This window comes from Perca flavescens, chromosome 11, assembly GCF_004354835.1.
Source record: "Perca flavescens isolate YP-PL-M2 chromosome 11, PFLA_1.0, whole genome shotgun sequence".
Classification (NCBI taxonomy): Eukaryota; Metazoa; Chordata; class Actinopteri; order Perciformes; family Percidae; genus Perca; species Perca flavescens.
In genome coordinates, this window is record NC_041341.1 from 31,345,714 (window position 1) to 31,372,811 (window position 27,098).

At 40.4% G+C, this 27,098-nt stretch overlaps 1 protein-coding gene across 1 annotated transcript in view; it reads right to left on the reverse strand.

Annotated features, from left to right (window-relative positions):
* The window catches only part of LOC114564333 (tissue factor pathway inhibitor), a 69,744-nt gene continuing 42,646 nt past the window's right edge, over positions 1-27,098 (reverse strand). The window contains exons 3-7 of the mRNA XM_028591600.1: positions 10,114-10,290; positions 9,134-9,211; positions 8,534-8,587; positions 1,584-1,772; positions 1-362 (exon numbers count right to left, since the gene is read on the reverse strand). Of these exons, the coding sequence (XP_028447401.1) occupies positions 298-362; positions 1,584-1,772; positions 8,534-8,587; positions 9,134-9,211; positions 10,114-10,290 (563 nt within the window). The 3' untranslated portion in view covers positions 1-297. The remainder of the gene's footprint in view (positions 363-1,583; positions 1,773-8,533; positions 8,588-9,133; positions 9,212-10,113; positions 10,291-27,098) is intronic.

Sequence of the window (27,098 nt, forward strand, 5' to 3'; positions counted from 1 at the left end):
GTCCCTGTTAACTTGGCTGAAAATAAAAGCAGTTAAAAGTGAGAGGACGTTTCTTTTTTTGCTGAGTATGTATAAGATATGCAGAGCCCATCAGTGTGGAGAGCGGCTGTAGTAGACATTTTTTTGTCAACGAGATAAATGAAATAATTTGAATAATGATGATGATTGCACTCAGTCACTACAAAGCTAATTCACGTACACTGCAAAACAATAGATAGGAGTACAGCTAAACATAACATATGAACATAAATACAGATGGCTCCACAGTAGTGCAGGATGTAAAGCAGAGCAAGGTGTTCACGCTGAGCGATTAACAATGTTAAGGTTTTTCATCCTTATTCGGATCATCCCATTCCTAGGACCTGCAACAGCAACAGAATAACATAATATTAATTGCATGATTCTCCATTGAAGATTTCTATCTCCCAAAGAGGACCCTACAGTTAAAACGTGACAGCCATTACATGTGCTTCCTACAACCAGGGCCTGAAAGTAACACCCGACCAGGCGCCAAATGCGGGTGAATTTGTCCATTGGCGGGTGAAACTGCAGCCACGGACAGTTGAGTGAGTCCTTAGTTGTTTATTGCTGCTGTTGTTCTTTTACGTTTCAACCCAGGTCTGCCATCTCCTTGGATTTCAGCTCAAAAATTTGGCAGCACATGTATAGGCCAGCTGAAACAAGCAACCAGCGGTGGAAGAAGTATCCAAAATCCATTGCATTGTAAAAGTACTAATACCAAACTGTAAAAAATACTCAGTTACAAGTAAAAGTCCTCCTTAAGTAAATGTATGTAAGTATCATCCGGAAAATGTACTTAAAGTAAAAAAAAGTAATTTAATAAGTGTTAGTAAATTAGTACTAAGTGTTTAATGGTCTAATCATTTCAGCTGGACTCGTAGGATGTTATATTGTTGGGTGGTTTCATTTATAATATAACATTGTATCTTATAAAGTACATGTGTTTTTCTGCAAAAATCTTAATCTGTTAAGTAACTATTTGCTGCAAGCTGTCAAATAATGCAGTGGAGCAAAAAGTACAATATTTCTCTCTGAAATGTCGCAGAGTAGAATTAGAAAGTGGCATGAAAAAAGTACTCCAAATTTGTACTTAAGTACAGTACTTGAGTACATGTACTTAGTTACATTTCACCACTGCAAAAAAACAACTCAAAGAAAAGTAAAAGAAGACATTTTTGAAAAGGAGGTTAACAGTTGGTGACAAATGCAAGGTTTGTGATTGGCTGATTCAGGACAGCAGTGTCAGTATTTATAATAACTGTCTGTGACGGTGGCAATAATAAATATACATTCTAAGAGTAATTCATGATATTGATTTTGTTAATAACTTGACAGCACTTAAATGTATTCTTAACAAGTTCAAGAACGTCACTGGTACATTTCCTGTATTTCAACTTTATGAGGCCAAAAGAAAGTGGCTGGTAAAAACCCTGTGAGGCCAGTGGATTTTAAAACCCACCTGCCACAGTGGCTGGTGGCCAAAAAAGTTAGCATTCCAAATTATTTATTTTTTAAATTTTTTTTAACATGCATTTAGGAAATGATGAATAAAATAATCCTACCCCTTCTGTCTCGAATGCACTTGTGATAACAGTCTTTCCTGTATGTGAAGTTGTTGTCGTTTCCGCCGCAGCCGCTGTACTGAAACGCCATGCATCTCCTGCGCTCGGGGTTGTATGCAAACCTCTTCTCTGTCCCGTGACATGTTCCCCTCTCCACGGGACTGAAGCACAGCACTGAAGGCTTGAAGTCTGTCAATCAGAAGCAAGAGGCAGCTTTAAATCAGTGCTGAGCACCCTAATTGATATGTATCGGGGCAGCAACTAACGATTACTTCGATTGTTGATTATTTTCTCGATTAAAGGTGCTCTAAGCGATGTCACGCGTTTTTTAGGCTACAACATTTTTTGTCACATACAGCATACATCTCCTCACTATCCGCAAGCTACTGGTCCCCTAAACACACTGTAAAAAATGGTCTCGCGGTCTCTGTAGACAGCCTAGGGTCCACAAACGCCAACAAAAACAAAAGTGGTCCAACCTGGACCATGCAAACACACACAAACCGTGTTACAGTATTCAGCCAATAACAGACAAGAAGGATTTTTTTTTTTTGGGTGAAAAATGTCGATCAGAGTTTCCCAAAGGCCGACGCGACGTCCTCAAATGTCTCGTTTTGTCCTCAACTCAAAGATATTCAGTTTATTGTCACAGAGGAGTGCAGACACTAGGAAATATTCACATTTAAGAAGCGAGAGAATCTCGATCATCAAAATATTTGGCGATTAATTTAAGAGTAGACAACCGATCGATAAATCGATTAATTGTTGCAGCTCTAATATATATGTCCATGTATATCATCCTTTTAAATGTTATATCAGTATATAGTTGGATCGCTTGGATCCGTTCCAGCTTGATTCAAAACGAAACGACTCTGCTTTTCAGTTTAAGAATTATTAAATGAGACAAAACCCACCACCATGCTATCTCAAGGAGAAACTGAACAGTTTCTTAGAATATGTCATCCTCAAACATTTTATTTTTATGTGTTTGAGAGTGTGCCCCTAGCGTACTTTTATCATATCATAATGACTAGACCGTGACCATATTTCACTGAAGCATTTTGTGAAAGAGCGAGAGAGAGAGAGAGAGAGAGAGAGGTGGATGCGCTCAGAGCATACAGCAGACAGCTATGGAGAAGTGAAAAATATGGTTTGTCTGTGTGTAATGTAACCGGAATATTCATGTCTATGTTAACACACATGATTCAAACAACGTGCTATAGTTCCCTCTGTGGGTTTACAACATTCTTTAACATTCATTAATAGTGGATGGGCTGTTGGTGAAATAGCGTATACTTAATGAGAAAATGATTATGGTTATTGTAACAGAGCAGAGAAGAGAACAGGGCATTTACGCATTGTTATCATTAGATTAAAAATAAATGTACGCACAGCGCATACAGGATGACGGCTGCCACTGCAAACAACAAACTGTTAGTACTCCTAATTATCCACTACTTCAGAGTTACTCCGATATTTGGCATTTTTCCAAACTATCGGTATGAAAAATGGACCAAACACCCTTCAACTATGTTCTGAGTGTTGGCGTTGCATAGTTTGTCCACCAGAGGGCGCTCTACAACGTCCCTGTTGGCAACACTCTTTGATTTTTGTTGTTATTGTGTTTTCGTAAGTTTCATATCCTCATATCTTTCATAAGTTTGTATTTTTATACATTTTATTTATCAGAACTTTAATATATTTTGATGTTCCTATGTTCTGTTGTGACAATAAAACAAACAAGTTGATTTTTAAACTGCATTATCATATTTTAGTGAGGACTCATAAATAACTACAAATAGCTAATGTTAGGGAAATCGGTTTATGTTTTGTTACGCGTTTCTGGATTTATTTTTTAAATATATATCGGCCGATGTATCGGAATATCGGATTTTTAAATCACCAAATATTTGTATCGATATCGGCCTTAAAAATCCTTTTTCGGTCGTGCTCTGCTCCTAATTTAACTCCCGCTGACCATCCTGTCCACTGGCTCCTTTAATCTCTTTTTAAACCGCCATTTTATTATGTTTATTCCTTTGAGATGGCCTTTCAAATAATCGACACAGGTTTTTTAGGAGGTTTTTTTAAGTGTCCTACTACACTTATGGTCCCCTTGTGCCCGTGCCCCTTGTACTGCTGACCTTAACCCCGTAACCCTGACGTAACCCTAGCCTAACCCTAAACCAAGCGTTGCATTTTAACCCAATTCTAACCAGAACACTAATTAACTAGCAGGGAAATACACACACATACACACACACACACACACACACACACACGAACCACAAAAGATGGCCCTTATTAGTTGGTCGACATAGAACTGGGCCTGTGTAATGATTCAAAATTTTGATCGTGATTTCTATTTTGGCTCCTAAAGATCATAAAAACTATGTATTTGAGAAAAACGATTATTTTGCACATTATGTTTTTGCAAGTTAACTCTTATTTTGTCTTGTGTTCGGAAGGGGAATTTAAAAGGTTCCAAAGGAAAAGTATGGAGGGAAGTTTCCCACTTCAAGTTGTTTTTTAACTGTTGATTTGTTTAACTGTTTCCCTGTTTTGCAAGTTCAATAAATGGAGCATCTTTCCAAGAGGCAATGCATGTTAAATAATTCTAATTTCAAAAGACAATAGTTTTCTCAATTCTTGACCTATTATTTGCAGGGCTTTTAGTCTGTATGGGATTTAATATTTATAATGTATACCAACAAACATTGTGTTGCATTTAGTCAAACTGCACAGATCCCCAAAATGCTTAAATCCAAAGTTTGTGATTTTCATTTCATTGCAAACCATTTAGAATCCAGCAAATACAGAACTTCCCAATGGAGAAAGCCTCAAAAGCAAACATATTCTCTATCAGTGCTGGATGTAAAGGAATAGCTGTAACAGTAGTAGCAGTATCGTGTACGGTATTTTCGGCCTACTTCCTGCAAAGCTAATTCCAACACAGGTCTGTTTTTAGAAGTCCTTACCAAGAGCAGCTTAGTTTGGGATTCGTTTATTTCCTCTTTGGACACAGGGGTCGACGTTACAGCTTCTCCCACTGACACTAAAGGTGTACATCATCGTATAACCACAAGATGTCAGTCTTTGGTTTCAACATAGCAATAAATGCTTGGTAGAATGACACCCATACTCAAGATGGGTGCCTTCTTTACTTTTCTCCCAGCTTTCGTGACTTTGAAATTCAAATGCCCCAATTTAAATTCCGTAGAGAAAAACAAAAGTCACCTGCTATTTATAACTGACATGAACCATTACCATTTATGAATCGCTATAATCTATTTAATGCAGGATCTGAATAATGCACTGCTACTTGAAAGAGTGTTACTTTGATGCCAGCATTGTTTCTGAGAGATATCTTTGTGCTTGCATGCTGGAGATTGCATCGCAAAAAAAAAAAAAAAAAGAGATTGAAAAGGAGAAGGTGCTTTTGAGGCTAACTCATCCTGACTCTTTCCCTCTCAATATTTTCTGACAAGAGTGAAATTGGATTCTTGAAATTATAACTCTTTGAAGGAGTTGAGGGAAGCAGGCCAGGGTGTCCCTGTGCTCTCCTGCTGCGGCACAACAGAGCCTGAGAACACGACAGAAAATTAGTGAGCAGGAACATGTGACAAAGACACCGAGTACGTTTACATGCACACTAATATTGCACTATTATTCAGAATATGACAATATTCTGACTTTGATACAGGTCATGTAAACAGCATATTCCGTTTGGATATTTTGAATACGGCCTTTTTCTGAATTTATCATTTTCTTGATTAAGTGGGTTATGCCGGATTCGGGTTTTAGAGGCATTCTTTGTACATGTATACAGCGCAATTGCGTCTTAATCAGGTAAGGTGGGTTGGGCATCTGGAAAGGATTCCCCCTGGGGGCCTCCCTAGGTAGGTTTTTCAGGTACATCCAGCTGGGAGGCCTCGGGGAAGACCCAGGACTAACTAATATCTAATATCTCCAACCTGGCTTGAGGTATCCCTCAGTCAAAGCTGGTTAATGTGGCTCGGGAAAGAGAAGTTTGGGTTCCCCTGCTGGAGCTGCTTCCCCCGCGACCCGACCCCGGATAAGCGGACGACGATTGATGGATGGATGGTTCTTTTTGGCAGTTAGCAACACTTTACGGCCTCTTGCCTGTTTACGGCTTACTGTCAGCTCTGTGCGTTGCTACGGTTGTTGTAAACAAACCAACCAGCCAACAGTTTACAAGGCTGCGTAGTAGAGATGCATGCCTAAAAAGAAAAGCCCGCAATTCTGTTCGGAAGGAGAAACACAGCTACTTCTAAACATCAGCAAAGACTTGGAGATCAACAGGTTTTTGGATATGCGCAAACATCGCATCGCTGACCTTTTCAAGGAGCTGGTTGAAGGAATGAAAGAGGGACTTTGTGTTCACACGGTCCAACAAGACCTCCTGGGGTTGAAAACTTAAAAAAATAAATAAATCCTATTCTATCCTAGCATGTAAACAGGAATATTAGTGGAATATTCATTTTCATTAGCCATGTAAACAGCTTATTCGGTATATGTTTTGTTTTTTTTCCAGATAAGGGCAAAACCCGGAATAGTAAGTGCATGTAAATGTAGTCAGTGATGCACTCGGTTTCTGCCCTTTGCCTTGCACAACTGAAGCAATTTTCCAAAATGTCTACCATCTACGCATCACTGCATCTTGACTTTTAATTTTATTTTATCACAGTAAAGTGATTGGCCATCAGCATGCACTGGTTAAATAAATGAACTGTCTTTTTTTCTCAGGGGTTTAAGCATAACTCAGAAGTCAGCCGTGGACTGGTTACTACTATGAAGACAGCGTGATTGATTTAATTATGCCTTACAACAGTTAATCTATCCCAAATGTCTGCTCCGAGATTTCTGTAATGAATTAACACTGCATGTACTCCTTCTGGCTTTATGCCTTGGTGTCTGCATTCATATGATGAGACAAAATCAGTTTTTCTCATCTTGAAAGGAAAACCATTTTCTTTTCTTTTCTGTTCAAGGTTACTGGATCAGAAACTGTAATCAGCAACAAAGAAGTCTAATCTCTGATGTTGTTATTCAGACTGAAAAAAATGACTTCTTAAGTTGTGTTGTAGTCTGGTAGTACATTTCCAGGATAAAGCCTGACAAACTGCGCTCTTTTGGCGCTTACCCACTGCTAGTACCAGCTCGGCTCGGCTCGGCTCGACCGCGGTGCCCCATCCTCCTTTTTCCATTGGAGATATAGTACCGCCTCATGCGTGAGGCGAGCGTGGCTTGTCGTCATAGCGACGCTGCAGGAAACTGCCATGACCTAACACAACACACACACACACACACACACACACAGAACGTCGAAGGTGTGCTGTTTTTGATTCTCGGCATGTGGCTGTTGCCACAGCCAGAAGGCAAATTTAGTTTCAAAAGAAGCTGGAGGCAGCAAAAAATCCACAGCTGGCTAAACTATTTAAAAATGGCGGGTTTGTTCAGGACACCATGTGTTTGCATTTGCAGCAGCTGTGATCTGGCCGTCCATGAACCCCAAAGTATGTACAGATCACATCTTGCATACGGCTTTGAAGTGAAGGCAGGAGAAGTCATTATTTCCATTTGTCCAAATTTAAAAAGCGAACAAATCTCGGTTCATGTACAGCTGACTTGTTAGTCTGAGGTGTAGATGTGTTTGCTCTCACAGTATAAGGCCTTCAAATAATGGGTTTCTTTTTTTAAATACAGTCCATTTTCCACCAAATGACGCCATCTTCGGCGCCTTCACAGCTGCTGAACACCAAACCCATTCAGACGTTATTAGTGGTCTTGAATAGAATTTGCGTCTGTCTGGATTGCGTGGGTGTTTGCCAGTCTTCACTGTAAAAGGACAAAAGTTCAACCTGGCCTACCTGGGTTCTGACATTTGGCCTGGCACGCCGCCATGCTCCTGAAATTGTCGGCATTGCCAAAGCAGCCGCCGTAGAAGAAATGCTTGCACCGCTGTCAAAGAAGTAGCGCGTCAACAGCCCTCATGTGCGAGGCGAGCATGGCTGCTCGCCATATCTACGCTGCAGGAAACTGCCGCGACCTAACGCGACACACTAACAGAACGTCAATGGTGTGTTGTTTTTGATTCTCGGCATGTGGCTGTTTTCACAGCCAGAAGGCAAATTTTCTTTCAATAGAAGCTGGAGGTAGCAAAAAAAACACCGCTGCCTAAACTATTTAAAAATGGCGGGTTTGTTCAGAACACCTCCGTCTGTCGCTAGCAATGATGACGCAGTGATTAGTGACGATTCTCTCCGACCAATCAGTAGTCTGCAGGTTTTCGCGTCACCTTTTGGTATCGCTCAGCTCGCTCTGAACCTCCTCAGAGGTGATACTAAAAAAAAGCACCTGTCGGCAGGTACCAGGGACTTTTTTTCATTATGGAAAACCAACAAAGGCGAGTAGAGTCGAGGCGAGTCGAGCAGGTACCATGTAATGGAAAAACACCATTTGTGTTGCCGTTCTCGATCTTCGGGAAAGCAAGCTAAACGCTGAAATTTTCAGCGTGCAACAAGGCAGGCCTGCTTGATTCTTTCGGGGAATGATTGTAAAGATTTCCAAAGAATATGTTTACAGCATTTGCTCTTTAACTGGAATGTTTTTGGACCGATTGGTGGGTACACACGGTGATACACTGGTAAGAGCAAATGTATCCAGCTAATTAAAATTGCTCACGTTACTGTATTGTGTGAACAGTTAACTTCTTTCAAGTGCAAAACAAGTTCTTTTCCGAGACTATTTTGCAGAGCCACCTCCGCTGCGTGCGGAGCTAACTTGCCTCGCGTCATGAAGCAGAACCATTTCTGCCCCAAACAGCCAATGCAGCCACTGTGCAGACGTCAGCTGTAAGCTAGCTAGCTACGCATGCACCAACCGTGTGTGGTTCCATTGACATTATATTAACGTCCATACTTTCTTACCTTTTCGCACTCCATTAGTGACATTCACTAGCGCCTGAGGTTCAATCAACTCCCCTGAGAAACAAACACATATGTCAAGGGATCAGTCATTTTAGGGAATAGTTCAACTTTTTTTTTAAACACGCTTAATTGCTTTCTTTTCCCAGAGTGCGATGATAAGAAAGATATGACTCTCATGTCTAATAGTGGTGCAAAACTTCTCATCTCGCTCTAAAAAAAAAAAACATTTTTTAAAATGTATTGTCCCAAAATGTTGAACCATTCCTTCATAAAGTTATCGGACTGCACATTCTACGTATAAGCAAAAAAACAAAAACAAAAAAAACCTGAGTTACACATGATTTCAAAACTAAAGTCATATTTTACTGTGTGTTTGAGGGATTAACTTGAGCGCACATACATTGATCCCATTGAAAGGGGTTGATTTTTATCTATATCTATCTATATCTATCTATATCTATATATATCTATATATATCTATATATATATATATATATATATAATATTAGAATGATGTCTTAGCAGTTACTTTTTGTTTTTAGACAAGAACAACAAACTTTAACATGTTATACTTGAAGTAGAGCGTGGTGTACAACTTACCAGTTAATATGGTTGGCTGCACAACACCGGATTTTCTAGCAGACTGTGTGTTGACGTCTGGTGCCTCAGTGGGTTTTGCTATATTGACAAAAAAAAAACACACACATCTGACACTGGTGTGTCTCCACTGCTATCCACAGAACATAAATCCAAGGAATGCATATGTCTATATTTAGAACAGATCTCATTAAATCCCAATGATCAATCATAATTAAAGTAAGTTTAATTTCTTTAGTATCAGACTAGAAGGGGTGTTGGTCCGCAAACTTTATAATCTCCTAATGAAACCAGACAGAGTCATCTATCTGAAATAAAAAAAATTAGCTTTTCCAATTGATTTTCAGTACAACATGGGCTGCCTGCAGAATTGGTCACAGTCGAGGGACTTCCTCGTTATTTTCTTTGACAATTTCAATATCTAAATGACTTGTAAGTCATGCCTAAGTCTGCCATAATTGAGTGTGCTTCGGTCACTTTAAAACCATTTAAATGCAAAATCAAGGTGGAATGTGATGTCATGGTCAGCTAAAATTCATCAAAAAGTAAATTTTCTGAGGTGGAACTGCTTTGATTATGTCACCACTCTGAAACGTGTTTGCATTTGTTGTGCAGCAGCTGTGATCTGGCCGTCCATGAACCCAGAAGTATGTACAGATCACATCTTGCATACGGCTTTGAAGTGAAGGCAGGAGAAGTCATTATTTCCATTTGTCAAAATTTAAAAAGCGAACAAATCTCGGTTCATGTACAGCTGAATTGTTAGTCTGAGGTGTAGATGTGTTCTTCAAATAATGGGTTTCTTTTTTTAAATACAGTCCATTTTCCACCAAATGACGCCATCATTGGCGCCTTCACAGCTGCTGAACACCAAACCCATTCAGACGTTATTAGTGGTCTTGAATAGAATTTGCGTCTGTCTGGATGTGCGTGGGTGTTTGCCAGTCTTCACTGTAAAAGGACAAAAGTTCAACCTGGCCTACCTGGGTTCTGACATTTGGCCTGGCACGCCGCCATGCTCCTGAAATTGTTGGCATTGCCAAAGCAGCCGCCGTAGAAGAAATGCTTGCACTGCTGACTGTCGCTGTCAAAGAAGTAGCGCGTCAACAGCCCTCGGCAGGGGCCAGGAGCCTCGCCTAAGTGACACGGGTTCTTCTCATCTAGGGAAGAGAGAGGGAGAGAACAACTGTTGGAAAACGTTTTCACATTAACCTATTAGTCAGCATTGTTTGCCACATGTGATTTTAGGGGTACCAAATATATTAAGCACAACCCTCCATAGGTTTGGTTCTACATAACGATACACATATAACAATACACACAAGAATACTCATTCAGTGTTAACCTACATGTTATTTATCACTCCACATGAATAATATCCCTTCTTTGAGGATAAAGGTGGTGTTAAAAAAAAATATGAAAATGTTTGCCAAAGTTAGGGGGGCCAGAGGGGTTGAGGCTAAATATTACCCTGAGTCTCCAACAGAGATGAACTGGACCAAAGAGAGAACTGAGTACTCTTTCAAGTAAACTGACAATGCAAAAAGAATTGAGTCCCTTTTCTTTGTTGGTCCACTTTAAGATGACGAAGTTTGGTTCATTTAGAAAGGAATATACTGCATTTGAAAACACCCTAGGAAAAGACTCCATTAAAGGTTCAGTAGGTTACTTTTATAAAAATAAGTTCTTGTCATATTTGCTATATCCTGATTGAGACAGGTAATCTGTGGAAAAAAATCATGTTTTCCTGCCTCCTCATAGTGCCCCTAATGGCATTTGCAAGATTCCAACCCCCACCTACAGGAGAAAAAACTACAACAATCAGAGCCGAGGAGTCTCAAACGCAATGTCAATCACTGCGAACAAACTGTCAAACCATAGGCATCTCTGATCAAATATGAATCAAGATTCAGTTACTGCATTGCCGATTTCTAGCCGGCTGTCGGGTCACAGACTTCTGTTTCTTCATAAATAAATAGTAAGTATGTGTATGTGAAATTTCTTTGTTTCTCTTTTCTCCCAGCACACAGTTTTTCTACACATTGAGACTGAGTTATTGAACATACAAATTTAAGACAGAAGTACCCCTCAACATCCCACACTGCACATCTGTGAGTCATCTTCACTAGCTTGCATTGATCAACGTTATGGGCTTGGGATAAAACTGTATTATCAAATTTTAAATGGTCACATTGTAGCTGCTCTGTCTACGTTGGTTCCAAAACCCAGTTCAAGGTCCGAGCGCATTACGAGATCTGCTACAAATGGACTTTTGCCTTTACCGGCTTTTAGAAACTGTTATGGACAGCGATCTTTTTTCCATGTGCTCACTAAAGTCTGGAATGACATTCCACAACATATCAGAACTTTAACGTCAATAACATCATTTAAATTAACATTTGCTCGCTATTTAATGGAGAGGTTTACCTGCGACCATTAAGTCAGCTTTATGGCTTTGCCCTGCTGCTCATTCTCTTGGTCTGTATGTTTGTTACTGTTTCTGTCTAGGAGTTTTGATGTGTATGTGGTGTTTATGTTCTGCAGAGCAAGAACCTGCTGAAAATCAGTTTTACACTGAGTCAGGCCCGATTGTCTTTAATCTTTTCCTGTTTAATAAATAAAAAATGAAATGAAATGAAAAATATATTTCAGTTTCTGTTGTTTTTGTTCTGAACATAAGCTCCAATGTCTCTGAAATTGACTTTGTTTAGACAGTAAAATAGGAACGAGGATTACTACGCACGCTGCATCGATTGAGTTTTCAGGGTCAGCCATTGACAAGCTTTTTGCTTATATATGTATGAGGCAAGGCCTTGAGCAGTGAGTGATACATTCAGAAGCAAGAAAATATCTAAATAAGCACATAGTGAGGGAAGATGTACAGGAAATAGGTCCAATAAATGAACCGCAGGCCATGACACACTTTGCAATCACTGGCCACTCGGTCACAGCTCGCCCCGTACCTGTCTCCCCTGGGTTCCAGTGACATTTCCATTCCAGTCAGGTTTCCGATTCACTCCCAACCTTCCTTCGAAAGCTGAAAAGTCAACACTTCCAGCAAGAACTTCCTTATGTTCCCCAGTGAACCACATCACCTCCTCTGTCAAGTCTTCCTTCTCTGCTTTTTTATTTTATGTCATATCTCTTTACCTCAGCTCTCACTCCCCATGTTTCACTTCTTAGCACTCAGCATATACTGTATCAGCGATTCCCAGCCAGGGGGACGAGGAGGGGAAGAGGAGTACGTGCAAACAATTGTACAGTAGCTTAATTTATCCTAATTTAAAAATAAATATCAAGAAAATCAACTGTAACGCTTGAACACGACATGTTGCAGTTAAGTAAGAGCGTGTGAAAACTAGCCAACAGGCGAGAACAGAAGTTAAGCTAAATGTAATGAAGTATATAGAATATATAGAAAAATGACTAAACAGCTCAAATGATTAGCTAAAAGTAGGTTGGTGGTTGGTTAAATGGTTAAAATAGTTAGCTAATAGTAATGAATCAATGGTAGAGATAACTAGTTCAAAGTAATGGGATGGATCTTCCTTTAGATTACAGTAAGGTTATAACTGCTCATTTACTGTCTAGTTAAGGCTATATTCTTTCTAGTTTGGTCTAATTTGATACAAAGTATATGTCTTATTGTAGTATTGGCATCAGGGTAGCTCTGATCTCAATTCTGCATCTTTCATTGTTTAAGGTTGATGCACAGTGTGTTGTTGTAGTACAGTACTACATTCTTGTTTCCTGTTTGTCTGCGTTTACTTGATAGCAATTGTTATCATATGACAATCCAAGCTGTAGGCACATTTGGAAAGGGAAATGTAAAAGTGAGAGATTATTTGTACTTCAAATCTGTCATACAAACTGGATTCAGACTCTCTTTAATCTGAAATCTGTAACTTCAAATGCCCTCGCCTTCTGCAGCATGGAGAACTTGACAGCGAGGTTGTCGTGCAGGGTTGTCAGGAACCCTGCTGTTTATCTGAATAAGCCGTCACCAAACCTAAAAGAAATATACAAGCTAGTGACAGGCTCATGCTTGATTTGAGTCTGTGACACAATCACAACGATGGTGTGAAATGCATCACTTTCAGTGGACTGGCTCACTTTCAAACACCCTTTATTGGCATTGTCAACAAAGACAGGTGCAACCTGACAAGCCGTGACAGCAGAGTAGAGTGTGTGTATCCCACCATGGAAAGTGTATAGTAATGGGTTGTATGTTACACACCTAGTCTATATCCACGATGTTCCACTTCCGGGATTGCTCCGGTGTCGCCGGAAATTCCGCCGGATGTCCGTCACCTTCCTCTTTCTTTGTGTTGGCATTTTAAACTCCGGTGGATTTGTGAGGACTATGGTTAACTGCTCCTCAGATCTCTGCAGGGTAAATCCAGACAGCTAGCTTGACTACCTGTCTAATCTGAGTTTTCTGTTGCACGACAAAAACAACTTTTGAACGTTCACATGTTCCACCAAAACAAGTTCCTTCCCGAGGCTATTTTGCAGAGGCACTGTGGCTCCTTCCTGCGCTTAGCACCGCCCAAGATGATTGTGTTTGGTTCATTTTCAAGTAAATTAAATTTGATTTTATTTATAGTATCACATAATAAAAAGAGTTATCTCAAGACATTTTACAGATAGAGCAGGTCTAGACCACTCTATAATTTACAAAGACCCAACAATTCCAGTAAATCCCCCAAGAGCAAGCATTTAGTGCGACAGTGGCGAGGAAAAACTCCCTTTTAGGGAGAAACCTTGAGTGGTGACGGTGCCGGTTGGGGTAGTAGGTCATGGCGTAGCATGGCGTAGCATGGCGTAGCAGGGCGTAGCAGGCCACTGCAGGGCATAGCAGCGTAGGCAAAGTGTTACAGTAGTTTAAAGAAATGCCAATAAACCAGAGCACGTTTTTCTCCCATCCTGGAATGCTGTATGGACTAGCCAGACCCTCCTCCGAAGCACTGTGGAGGAAGGTCTGGCAATGCCAGACTATGTTTATAGTAACTAGTGCAGCACCCGTTGAAAACGTGCCTGTTGGGAACTGGCGGAACACTTGGCAGTATTGCTGCTTGCAGCTTTCTGGAGAACCGCTCATCTAAACAACTTCACGCTCAACACTGCACGTTCTTGGGTCCTGAGTAGGGTTGTGCAGTTAAATGGACTTTGAATTGTGCTCCTAACGATCACAAAAACAATGGAATCGATAAAAACAATTATTTTGCCATACGAGACTACACCAGACGCTCTGCAGCGCTGTGACGATAGGTCTGCCAAGGTGGTACCCCACAGAGAAGCATATTTACAAAGATGTCAAACATTAGCATTAAGCTGTAACTTGTTATCCACCAGCTTCTATAAGATATGCAGCCATCATGGGTTTACAAAGAACGAAGAAAAGAAGAAAAAAGTATTGGCTTTGTTAGAGGCTAAATTAGAACTCTGCTGAGACCTCTGACTAAACACAACGTGTCCCAGCAGCTGCCAGAGGACGCCTTACACCAGCTACACACTCGCTATCTGGTTCATCTGTTTTCTGGTATTTGAATAACCACACTCTACTGAAGGGTGACCACGATTAGAAGGCCATCATTGTAACATCTAAATACATTTTAGGAGGTGACTTTGACTTAAAAGCATGGCCAACGAGATGTGTCAAAGGGTACTCTAGCACTTTCTCTAGAGCAATGCGGTAATGAATAATTCAGAAACACAATTCCCTATCAACGCTGTTCTGTGAAGGTGGAAGAGGGGATTTTGGTTTTGAGGAGAATTATCGGTCAGCTCTTCTTTCTTTTATGCGCTGGGTGTGAATCACACGGCCCATCGTTGCAGAGAGTTTTGGCTGCTCTCCAGGGAGAACCTTAATATTTCAGCCAAACAGTTTTCAACATTTAAGAGGCTCAGATGACTGTGAGGGGGAGAGCCTGGTTTGTGTACGAAACAATGCATGTTTTCACGGTTGCTTTCATATTTGTGTCAAACCTAGAAAGATACGATTTTAGGACAATGCACAATGATTATATTGCACACTGAACATGTCTAGACTATACTTGGTCTCGGCCCATCCCTTCCAATCTCTCACTGGCTCAATCTTTCCCCCTGCCTATTTTCTTCCTTCAGTTTTCTTCAATATATCTCAACATATTTTGAAAGTTTTTTTTATTGTTTCTGCCTCTAAAAATGCTGAAACCTTTTTGGCCAGGCCTCCTGCAGGAAAAAAACAAAACATGACTGATCACTAATGGAATAGAAATTTTAATATATGATCTCAGGTGTGAAAAATAACAGCTGCCACTGGGTGGAGACAGACATAATGCAATCCCATAGAACAGAGATCTTCAATAGGGGGTCCGGGACCCTTAGGGGGTCCTCAGAGTTACTGCAGGGGGCCCCAAAGTTAATGTTTAATCTTTTTTTTTAAAGTTAATATGTATGAAAATATACATAAACATGAGTCCAACATATTATGAGGAAAGATAATTCGGCCTATTTGTGATTTTTTAAATGTGCACATTGATGACAGGCTATGTGTGTGTGTGTGTGTGTGTGTGTGTGTGTGTGTGTGTGTGTGAAAATGTTCTGTGTGAACAGACAATAAAGTGTTATCTTATCTTATCTTACTGGCCTGTAGGTAAGTTAGCCATTCACACATACTAAGCTACTAATATAGGCTTAAGGCCATCCTACACATTACTGTAGGCCCAGTTTTATATGCAACTTCATTTTGTTACAATATATGTAATATGGGGTCCCTGGTCCATCTCTCTTTTAGCTAAGGAGTCCTTGGCTTAAAAAAGACCCCTGGCATAGAAAGACACTGATCTCAGCTGCAATGTCAGCCTATTCATAGCTCCATATAAAGAACTATTCCATGTCTAAATGCTTTGTTATGATGTTGTTGTTTGCATATTGGAAAGTGATACAGTACATACATACATCTGGTGGGATTAGAGCACAAATGTGACAGAGGGTTAAAGATCCATGTTTACAGGCTGACCTCTGGGGAGAGAAATATGAGTTTGTTATCTCATAAAAAAAGCTTCTTTTGTTTACAGTGTACTAGTGCGGTGCCTGTTGAAAACGTGCCTGTTGGGAACGGGCCGAATGCTTGGCAGTATTGCTGCTAGCAGCTTTACTTGTAAATGTATGCCATGGACCTTTTTCACAGCAGACATTTGGACTTGTCATAGTAGAAAAGCAGAACTGAAATTGATAACCTTAACGATGGCTTAAGTCCATCAAGTGTCCCAGTAAGATATTTCAGTGAGTCGGCATGCACAATACCAGGGCCTCTCCTAAGTGGAATGCAGCCATCATTAATGGGTTTGAATACACCTGTGCTTTTCCTACTATGACATGTCAACATGTCTGCCGTGAAAAAGGTCTATAACAATACATTTCTGTCTGTCTGTCTATGTTTTCTCTGGCCTACCAAAAGCATCAATAAAAGATCTCCAATTGGTCCAGAACAGAGCTGCCAGAGTCCTCACAAGATCCAAGAAGTTTGATCATATAACATTGGTATTTATGTTTCTGCATTGGCTTCCGGTTCACACAAGAGCTGATTTCAAAACCCCCCTTCTTATAAAGCTGTAAATGGTCTGGCTCCCTCATGTATCTCCAGCTTGATTTCCACATGTACTCCATCACGCCTTTTACGTTCCCTTGATGCCAGTTACTTAACCATTCCTAGTATCAATAAGAACTCTTTTGGTGGTCGAGCCTTTGCCCATCCGAGCTCCCCTTCTCTGGAATAATCTCCCACTGCACATCCAGGAGGCAAGCTCTGTTGATACTTTCAAATTCAGGCTGAAAACACATCTTTTTTTTTCTCGTCACCATGATCTCTCCTAATTTCAATCACTGACTGTTACCTCATTGACAAGTAAGCTCAACACATTCTCGCTCCCATCGCGTCAAAAAGGAGCTTGGTCAGGTGCCTTTGGCGTATGTTACAGATTCAAAAAGTCTCCTTTAGCGTCCAGCCATTTACCGTCATATTTAGACACGCTTGGTTGAGACTCTCACTGTTTAACGGTCTGGGTCGGGACGTACGTTTAACTGACATGCGGCAAAAGAACGTGACGTGGGTGGGGTTACAAAATGGGTTACGTTTCAGTGACACACAGGACACAAACCGAAGTCACTCTTTCATACTACTCGCTACCGTTGTCTCTCTTAATACTACGTCATCTTACAGCTGCTGCTATGCCCGGTGCGTTCCGTATTTTGGGTGCTTTTTCCGCCTTTATTTGATAGGACAGCTAGGTGAGAAAGGAGACAGAGAGAGGGAAGACATGCAGGAAATCGTCACGGGTCGGACTCGAACCCTGGACCTCTGCGTCGAGGCATCAACCTCCTAGTATATGTGCGCCTGCTCTACCCACCGAGCCAACCCGGCCACGTTTTCCATTGTTTTTTTACTCATTTGTACAGAGACTGTCTCGGTGATGTCATTTTAAATAAACCCAAGTTGAAGTTGAAGTTACAAACTAGGCTCACATTTTCCCACGCCAGCCACAATCTGCAAAATTCTGCCACCTAAAGCAACACTGTGTTGTTTGTGCTGTCCTTTCCCTTTGCTTACTTTTTTTTTTTTTTTTTTTTTAACAATGTCTACGCTCACAGACTGAGCATAAGCCCTGAGCTAAGGACCCAAAAAAGTGCAACTGCCACAGAGAAACACAGTGTTTGTGTCTCTGACCTCTTGGAGCAGAACTGTAAAAGAGACAGCAGACCAAAGAGAGACTTTGGCACACAATGTTTAAGACTCGGTGGGTTTTCAGTAAAAAAGAAACATCAGGGCTTGAGAGCAAAAGCCTTTTTTCAGAGATAGAAGAGAAAAAGTTTCCCAGACAGAATGTTCCTCACATTGGTTTGTGACCTTTAAGACAACAGTCTTGTTAAGCGTTCCGTGGCTGTGGAATGACGTGTGAGAAATACTGGGACGGTTTAACGAATCATTCAAATAAGAGTGTGTAAACTAGCACTTCTTGTAATGTGTGCTGTTTCTGGAGTTAAAAGGGCCCTGATTGGATGACAACATTGGCCCTTGCAATCTGCTTCCTGTGAGTTACAAGCGTGATGACATTTTCAAATGTCAGCGGGTGTTAAATAAAGTCCTTCTTAGAAGAAAGTCCTTCTTATTCTTGTTAGTGAATCACAGAGGTAATAACCCAATGCATGCATTTACTGCGTATCAAGAAACACCCAACATCATAAAATCTGTCACAATCAGTGGAAATTAAAAGACTGTTGTAGATTAGGTTTTATCTTAAATTAATTGTCAAAGACATTAGACTTAATAAGCCAGAGAAGATCAGTGTGACATTCATTTGACTGCAGTGGAGCTCAAGGCTAACTAATATTCTCACTAACGGCTTCATTTGTTTGCAGCGATCTCAGTCATGTCTGTTATTTATTAAAAAAAAGAAAATACAGCTGTGTCCATAAACTGCATACTGATTGTGTGTATTATCATACTAATCTTCGTAGTGTACTGTTTTTGCAGTAAGTATCCAATAAACTATGACACTTTGCGCTAACAGGCGATGATAATATGTGACTTTGGAGAGACATTGTCATTTAAACTTCACAGCAAGAAAGAAAAATGTCTTTCTCAAGATATAACAGTTAAGTTTCTTTTTTATTTTGTTTTCTGAGATCTTCCTGTAAGTCAACACAAAGGTTAAACTGACAGTACAACCTAATGTAAAATGATTTTTTTTACTATACACCCATCGTACAGTGTCTTGTGGTGGTTCTTACGCGCTGTACCAACATACGCTGCGTTTGGCATAGTGCAATAAATTGAGCGACAGAGTTCTTCCACGCTGGCGAGGAGGTGTTATTTTTGGGCTACTAACGTTTCCTCTTCAATCTCCATAATTTCGGCGTCTCCCTGAGCCACACTCACGTTCTTGCTTTTCTGTCTCTTCTGTCCTTTTGCGCCACACGCTCGCTTCGCAGTTCGCACTCACTCGTTCTGTCCTTTCGCTTCTCACTTCTTTCCCTGTCTCTATCTCCTTCTTCACTCACGCTGTCCAAGTGGGCATGTGTGACAGGGCTACTGGCCAATGAAATATGTGGGCTCTAAATTGATCACAACACACAGCCACCAGCGCATCTCTTTACAAGATAAACGGAATGTTGCCTACTTTTTGGGACATTGTATTAATATTGCACAACGTGATATTGCAAAAACAATATTGAGTCGATATATCGTGCACCCCTAATAACGTTTATCAGTGTTTTAAGCCCCCAGCGGCACTAGGATTAGGCAATGGTTAGGGTTAAGGTTAGGGTTAGGGTTAGGGTTAACCCTTGTGTTATCTTCCTGTCGACTGTGCAAATTTTTATTTTTCTGGGTCAAAATTTACTTCAACGTTGTGGTCGTCACTTTCGACACTTATGTCGCTTTTCCCCAAAGTTTTGTCACTTCTTACCGATGTTTTTGTCACATTTTTCCTGCGCTTTTTTTTTTACGTTATTTTGTTGTTTTTCTCCCACGTTTCTGAAGCTATAAAATTGAATAAAACACCAAAATTCAGTGAAAGTACTGAGCTGATTTTTTACTTTACTTGTGAAGAGTAATGGTTGTATGGAACTATCCACGTTATTATTTGACAATTTGGTTGAAAGAAACCCAAATTTCTGATATAGAAACGTTTTGAAAATGGGTCAATTTGGGGTTAGGGTTAGGTGTCATGAAGTCAGCGGTCGCAGCACTGCCTGGAAGGAGATGTTGGGGGCTTAAAACACCATTGAGTCCCTAATTACCGCCACTAATCGTTTGTCAACAGGAATGTGTGAAGCATATCCCGCGTCACAATCAAGGACAGACTTGTCAAAAAAACACCTTTTCAGTGTGAACTCACTACAGTACAACAGTAGCCAAAATCTTCCTAGAATTAGCACGTAGTAAGGACTTTAGACAGTTTATTTCTTTCCACTCTAGTGTTGACATTGGCCACTGAGCTGAAGTCATCACCGAGCACAGTAAAAATGGATACACACATGGAAGTGTGTTCAGTTTAGATAAAGCCAAACACTGCTAGGTGTTATGCCGTGCTGCAAACATTACCTGCTTTTTTTGTTCAACCGAGAACTAATAAAATCTGCTGTAAAAACTGCCCTTTGAATGCCATGGAACAAATGCTTTTAAAAAAGTTTTATAGCTCTGTTTAATGCAGTGTCGTTTGCTTTATGATCAAAAAGCAGCAGGTTTCTTACTCTTGAGTAAGACTGTACACTCAGACCAGCTTTAACATCCAACAGTCACCTTCATATTTCTGTCCAAGCTATTTTATTTGATGTCACCTTTGGATCAGCTGGAGCCTGAAATTCCACACCTCCAGGTTTTGTCTTTACAGTGCAGAGTTGTTTGTGTGGAGACCGTCGACGGGACATAAAATGGAGGCACCTACTGCATACGGCGATGCCTGCAGGATGCAAAGTCATGCCTGATCCTCTTGTCTGACTGCATTATGCATCCCGTGGCATACAATAAGAAGGTGAAGGTTATTCAATGCCAGTGGGAGAAAGCACTTAGTCACACCACAGAATAACACCCCATCTAAATACATTGATCAATGAGTCATTGCTTTCATGCGAGGGCATATTTCACGTTGAACAGACAAGCTTATTTATTAAAGGTGTGTCGTTTTCTTGCTATATGACAGATACAACGCATTCCTGTTAACGGGTTCGTATAATATCGTATGAAAACGTACAAAAACGTATGCACACCAATTCATTATGATAACCCACGTAATTAGGCGACCGATGGGGGGGGGGCACATGACAACCGGTCAACTTCAACGGTCTTTACAGTTAAAGTCGGCTGTGTTTTAGCCGAGAAAAGGTTACTGTCAGGTCACCGTGAGGTGCCGGTTGTTTCAGAGGCCGTTGCATTTGAGTTTGGCCGACAAAAACTAAGCGTCATGTGGTGACGAGTTGAGTTTAGGTGCCAAAACAACTAGTTGAGATTAGAAAAAAAGATCGTAGTTTGGGTTAAGGCCCCCTTAAGTATTACTCCCGGGTCACGAACACCGGTTTCCTGGGTGAAAGTCTTGTGTTTTCCCCGGGACACATGGACTAGAGCAGTCTTATACAGTAGCAGTCAATGCGGTGCAAATGGCAATAAATACGTGGAATAATAAAGAATTACAGTGCATTACTTTTCGGTCACAGCGGTTACCTAAGAAAGAAAGTTGTTCTTCTGTCTTTCTCTAGGTTTTTTTTTGTGTCATCACGCATATAACAGCACCGTTCCACTCAACCTGAAGTGCTTTTGAACCAAACCAGCACAGAACAACTCATCTTGCTGTTGATAGATTCAACTCCCAGGGGTGAAAGATCTAATTGTTGCTGCTTGGATTGCTTTTCAAGAGCAGCAGTGCTATAATATATTACCGACATCTCACAAAAGCTAAGTGCAGCACGATGAGTGACACAATGTATCCCCGATTCCGAAGACTGCACTTAGCAGGTATCACCATGCTCTTACCAACATTTGATTAGGTACGATGCAGCAAAGGGCTCAAACAACATGTGTACCCTATACTGTCAGTCATCCTCAGGTGCTTTTACATTTATAGTTTTAAAACATCAAAATGTTAATGTGGTGTGTAATCGAGGACCTCTCTTTTCTGTGTGTGTATCCATTAACATGAGCCATGCACACAAGGAGAAAACTTGCCAGCGGCCACATAACATGCTTGAACTTAATTGAGGCATTCAGTTGTGTTCTGCATGAAGGTGAAGAGTAGCACTATAGCAATGATGATATTTGGGTCATGTTTTCCATTTGGCAAAAAAGGAACATGTCTTGTGTTTGTATGTTCATATATATATATATATATATATATATATATATATATATATATATATATATATATATATATGCCTCCTTTACAATCAAATGATCTTTCACTGAATCAATTGGTGCAAAATAGCTGCTGCTGAAAAGGCAGTTGTCTGACTAACTCACATCAGCGTTTTATGACAATGTTTGATGTAACAAATGAAGACACTACATACATATCACCACCTTAAAGCATCACTTTGTAACTTTTCCCGCTCCGGTCCCCCTACAGGTTGGAAGCGGAATTGTCCATTACATTACATTATGCAAGTTTGCCATATCGGGTAGCGGATCTGTAGTTCGAATGAACTGGACAATGTAATGTAATGGGCAATTCCTTTTCCAACCTGTAGGGGGATCGAAGCGGGAAAAGTGACCTAGTGTTGCTTTAATTGTAACTGATGATGCTTTAACTGATAATCCTCAAATAAAAACTGGGGCCTTTATTTACCTGAACTGCAGAAGGTACCAGGCTTTTATTTGAAGGAGGCTTTCGTTAGAGGCAGGCCTTTTATTTCTAATTCCATCTGTTTCATAAGTATACTTGTTTTAAATGAAAAGCCATAGCGTTCCCGTGGACAGAGATCATTATTTTTTTAAGAAAAATTTGCAAAAATGTGACCATACAACAACAGCCAGACAAAGCAATTTGGGTCAGAATGAATCAAACACCACCACTGTGTCAGTTTGAAACCTGTAAATGTACCGGGTATTTATTTCAAATACAGGTACTACGGTAGTTGCTGGTTTGCAGCACACCAGTATCTGATTAATGTTACAGACAGTAGCTCTATTTGTTTCTAGCTCCAGGCTAACTTGTTTCCTCCCACCTCCACCTTTCACCCGAGTTTTCCTCCGCATACTTTAAAACTCTTGCCGTTCTGTTGTTGAAAAGTCCGTCACTAGCACCAGAGCCCGTCATTCTCTGCTAGCACTAAATGAGACCCGTGTTACATCCAGTGTAGCTACATTGGATGTACTGCTATCTATTGTTACCTGTATGTTACTACAAACTACACTTGGCTGACTAACACATACAGCCGCATTGACTAACTCCAGATTTCCACTGGATGCATAACGGCTGCGGACCGGCTCCGCTGCGTGTCTGCTGCGTGCTCCGTCGTCCGTCAATACCAAGGGGGTAAGCTTCGCTTCAGAACTCGAACCTCCGATGGCGCCATTTTGTTGCTACAAAAGGTATCACCTCCTGTTAGCATTCCGCTGACCGCCATTTTTTTTTACGTCACTTGACTGCGAATAACTTTACATCTGAAGTGTTTAAAGACTCTATTTGTCCGTTGTTTATTTCTAAAGAAACACGACAATGTATAAAAGGCTCCATTACCTTGTACCTCACGTTATGGCTCCGTAGCAGACGTTTTTGTAAAAATAGGCTAACGATTGTGTCATAACCAAGTGACTTACTGTCGCACAGTTGAGGAATTACCGTATAGTACAGGAGAAGCTCGCAGGCAGTTTAGACTTACATTAGCTGTTTAGGTTTAATTACTAATGTTAACTAGCATGTTAGTTAGCAATAATTAGCCTGTGCTTATGTTATCTCCTTACATATACCTACACTCTCCGTTTCTATAAGATTGGGAATGATTGAGATATCTCTTGGCAAAGCTAACAGAAGACTTACAACTTTCAGACACGTTGCTCATGTCACATTTACGTTGTCAGTTGGAGGCTGCGCAGTAAAGCAAGAAATCACCGGAAAAGTGTTTCTAACAGCCTTCACTGGTCTCCGTCCAGAGCAACGGGGTCTATTGGTCCATTATATATATGTCAATGGTCAATACCCACCAGGTCCGGATTTGTTGCGGCGCGGCTGCGGCCATGACTGACAGCTGTAGTCTCGCGAATTCACGTAGAATAGAACCACAAAACCAACAACAGTTAGTTTCCATCCAGAGGAGTAGAGGGGAAACCACTCTGTGCTGTGTTTTCAAGGTGTAGTGCAGGGAAATATGATCCGCCGTGAGCGCGGTGTATTTTATTTTAAAAATTAACCAGATGTTCTATTTTGCTTCTGTGCTCGACTTCCTGTCCCGCACTATCTGCCGTGTATTGAAAAAAAACATGAATATATTGTTGAATCTGTTAAATTAATTGGTAGAAAGGTATATGGTATGTATGTGAGAGGATGTACATGTACAGTATTATGAACTCAACACCTGGGAACGCTGCCATAGCTCCTCCCCTCATCCATCCAGAATTTAGAGGGGGAAAAAACTTTTAGCTACTTTTGTCTTTTCACTAATTGAACTATAAAAACAAAACCAAAATCAGGATATTTTACAGCAATTCTTTATCGAATGCACACCCTTTCCTGCATACAGGCAGCACAAACAGACTCAGATACTGACAAACATGCACACACTACAGTTGTGGAACCTATGTAACCCTCCATGTTGCCTGAGGTCCGGTACACGTTTTGTCTTGTTTATGGTTGATGATTATTTTCCAATAAACTTCTATCTAATCTAATTGCATAATAAAATATTATATTGACAGTAATAAAGGGATTACCACCTGTTTGTGTAATGTGGCTGCATGTTGATGTGGACACTGCAGATTCCTGTCACCTTAGGTTTTAGACGTCAGAACATCGGCTTGTACAGTGCTTTTACATTTTGGAAATTAAGCTGTTTTTTGTTCAAAGCAATTGAACCTTCTCTAATTTCGGGAGCTGCAACATTTATTTGTGCTCAAACTGCAGACTCTAGCTACTGTACAATCACTTGATATGTTCTCCGCTAAACGTTAACTCTCCTCTGCTCCGATTGCTCTCTCTCTCGTCCGCCCACACTGCATCTTCCTTCACTTACTCTCTCTTTTCAGCAGCATCCCCAGACCAAACTCAAACTGTCCCTCCGATGCGAAGCTGGCGTGAATATCCGAGACTTTTATTAAAAACTGTTGCAAATTTGCATCGCTGCCGGTGTGAATAGTTTTGATGCGATATATTCGCAGAGATGGAGAGTGTAAGGAGATAACATGGGCACAGGGTAATTATTGATCACTAAAATGCTATTTAACATTAGTGATTAATCCTAAACAGCTCATGTAAGTCAAAACTGCCTGCAAGCTTATTCTGTACTATACGGTAATTCCTCTACTATGTGACACAATCGTTAGCCTATTTTTACAAAAGCGTCAGCTGCGGAGCCATAACGTGAGGTACAAGGTAATGGAGCCTTTTATACATTGTCGTGTTTCTTTAGAAATAAACAATGGACAAATAGAGAGTTTAAACGCTTCAGATGTAAAGTTATTCGCTGTCAAGTGGCGCCAAAATGAATGCTAGTCAGTGGAATGCTAACGGGAGGTGATTGCCAGGTAGCAACAAAATGGCGCCATAGGAGGTTCGAGTTCTGAAGCGAAGCTTACCCCCTTGGTTGTAAACTGCATATGTGCCACACTAGAATTCAAAGCTTGACATGCATAGCAACAGTAACTAAGCTAGGTGAGGATTAGCAAATAGCTAATCTACAGTGAGGGAGTAAACATATTATTGTCAAATTCTACTGGGCAAATGGCTGTTGATGGACACAAAGTGGCAGTGGTTGGCATCATTATAGAAATGTTACAAACTTTAACAAAAGCCAGACTTTTTCATACCTTCCATGAAAAAAACAAACACACATTTTGTGTTCTTATGGCCAATAGAGTCATCCATTTGAAGCTCCCCCTCTATATTCTTTAAAAGTAGAATGATATACTTGAAGCCTACCTTCAAAGAAAAATACAAACAGAAAGTGTAACACACAATCATACTCAGTGAGTGTAGTCTCATTTGTTCTGAGTTCAGCTGTAAAGTCTTGGGATGGGCTGTTACTCACCCTCAGCCCTTTGACCACTGGCCTCAGGGCACGGCTCTGATAAACACTGACAGCAGCTCTCTACTCTGGCACAGTTGATGAACCCTTGGTTGGTTTCTTCACCCAAGCACACACATACAGCACTGCTCTGACCAAGTGTTGCAATCTGACATCACTTTTAATTAACCACGAGGTCATTCTCTTTGTCCGGACGACTGAATTGCCCAATTTCCTCAAGGCCGCACACATCCAGCATCTGTTATGAGGTGTTTTGTTACATTAGGAGTTTGGGATTTGACATTATGATAAAATTAAAAAAAATCCATTTTCAGATTGAGACATGAGAATTGGGGAATCCAATAGTTTGACTCTGTTATTAGTTGTAATCAATTAATTAAACTTCAATCTATCATTAATTTAGTATCTGTAACCTATAAATAATACAATACTGGCTGCCTCTCTTAAATATGCCCATATTTTTCATTAACCAGATGCCTCTAGGAAAACTCTTCAGAATTAATGTGCTGGCAAGGCTCCATTTTATCCACATACCAACAAAATGACTTTGTAATAGGATTTTATGCCCAAGGTGGCAATAAAGTCTAATGAGGAACAACAGTCCTTGAAAACAAAAGTGATCATTTGCTAACAACAACATAACAATGCAAAGCTATAATACATCATTGTCCTGGGTGCTGTGACTATGAAAAATATTCCTTTTGTATTCCTTTGTATGAATGATGTTGGGGTCCGTGCTCACTGTTACCGTTAACTTCAAGTTACAATTTGTTCACCAAATACCAATGTGGGTCATTGGATGGCAATGCACTTTGTTTTGTTTATTATATTTATTTAGTTTTGTTTAATATATTTTCTGCATGTAATATGTGTTTAAATAGGTAATATGTATATAACATACAGAAATGAATAATAATAATACATTTCACAAGATTAATAAGATTCTGGGGTGGCCTCTAGCCTCTAGCGTTCGCCCCATGTTGGCTGAGTCCTGCAGCGGCACAGGGTTCAAATCCGACCTGCTGCGTGTCATTCCCCATCTCTCTTCCCCTTTCAAGTCTATCCACTGTCACTTCATAATAAAGGGAAAAAGCCCCAAAAAATAATCTTAAAAAGATTGATAAGATTCTGAGAGACCTAAGAACACAATCTAAATAAAACAGAATGTAAAAAGGGTAGGTGTAATAAGCAAATGAACACACCTTTTCGGTCAGTATTGATTATAAATGAGTTAAGATGACACTGTATGAAT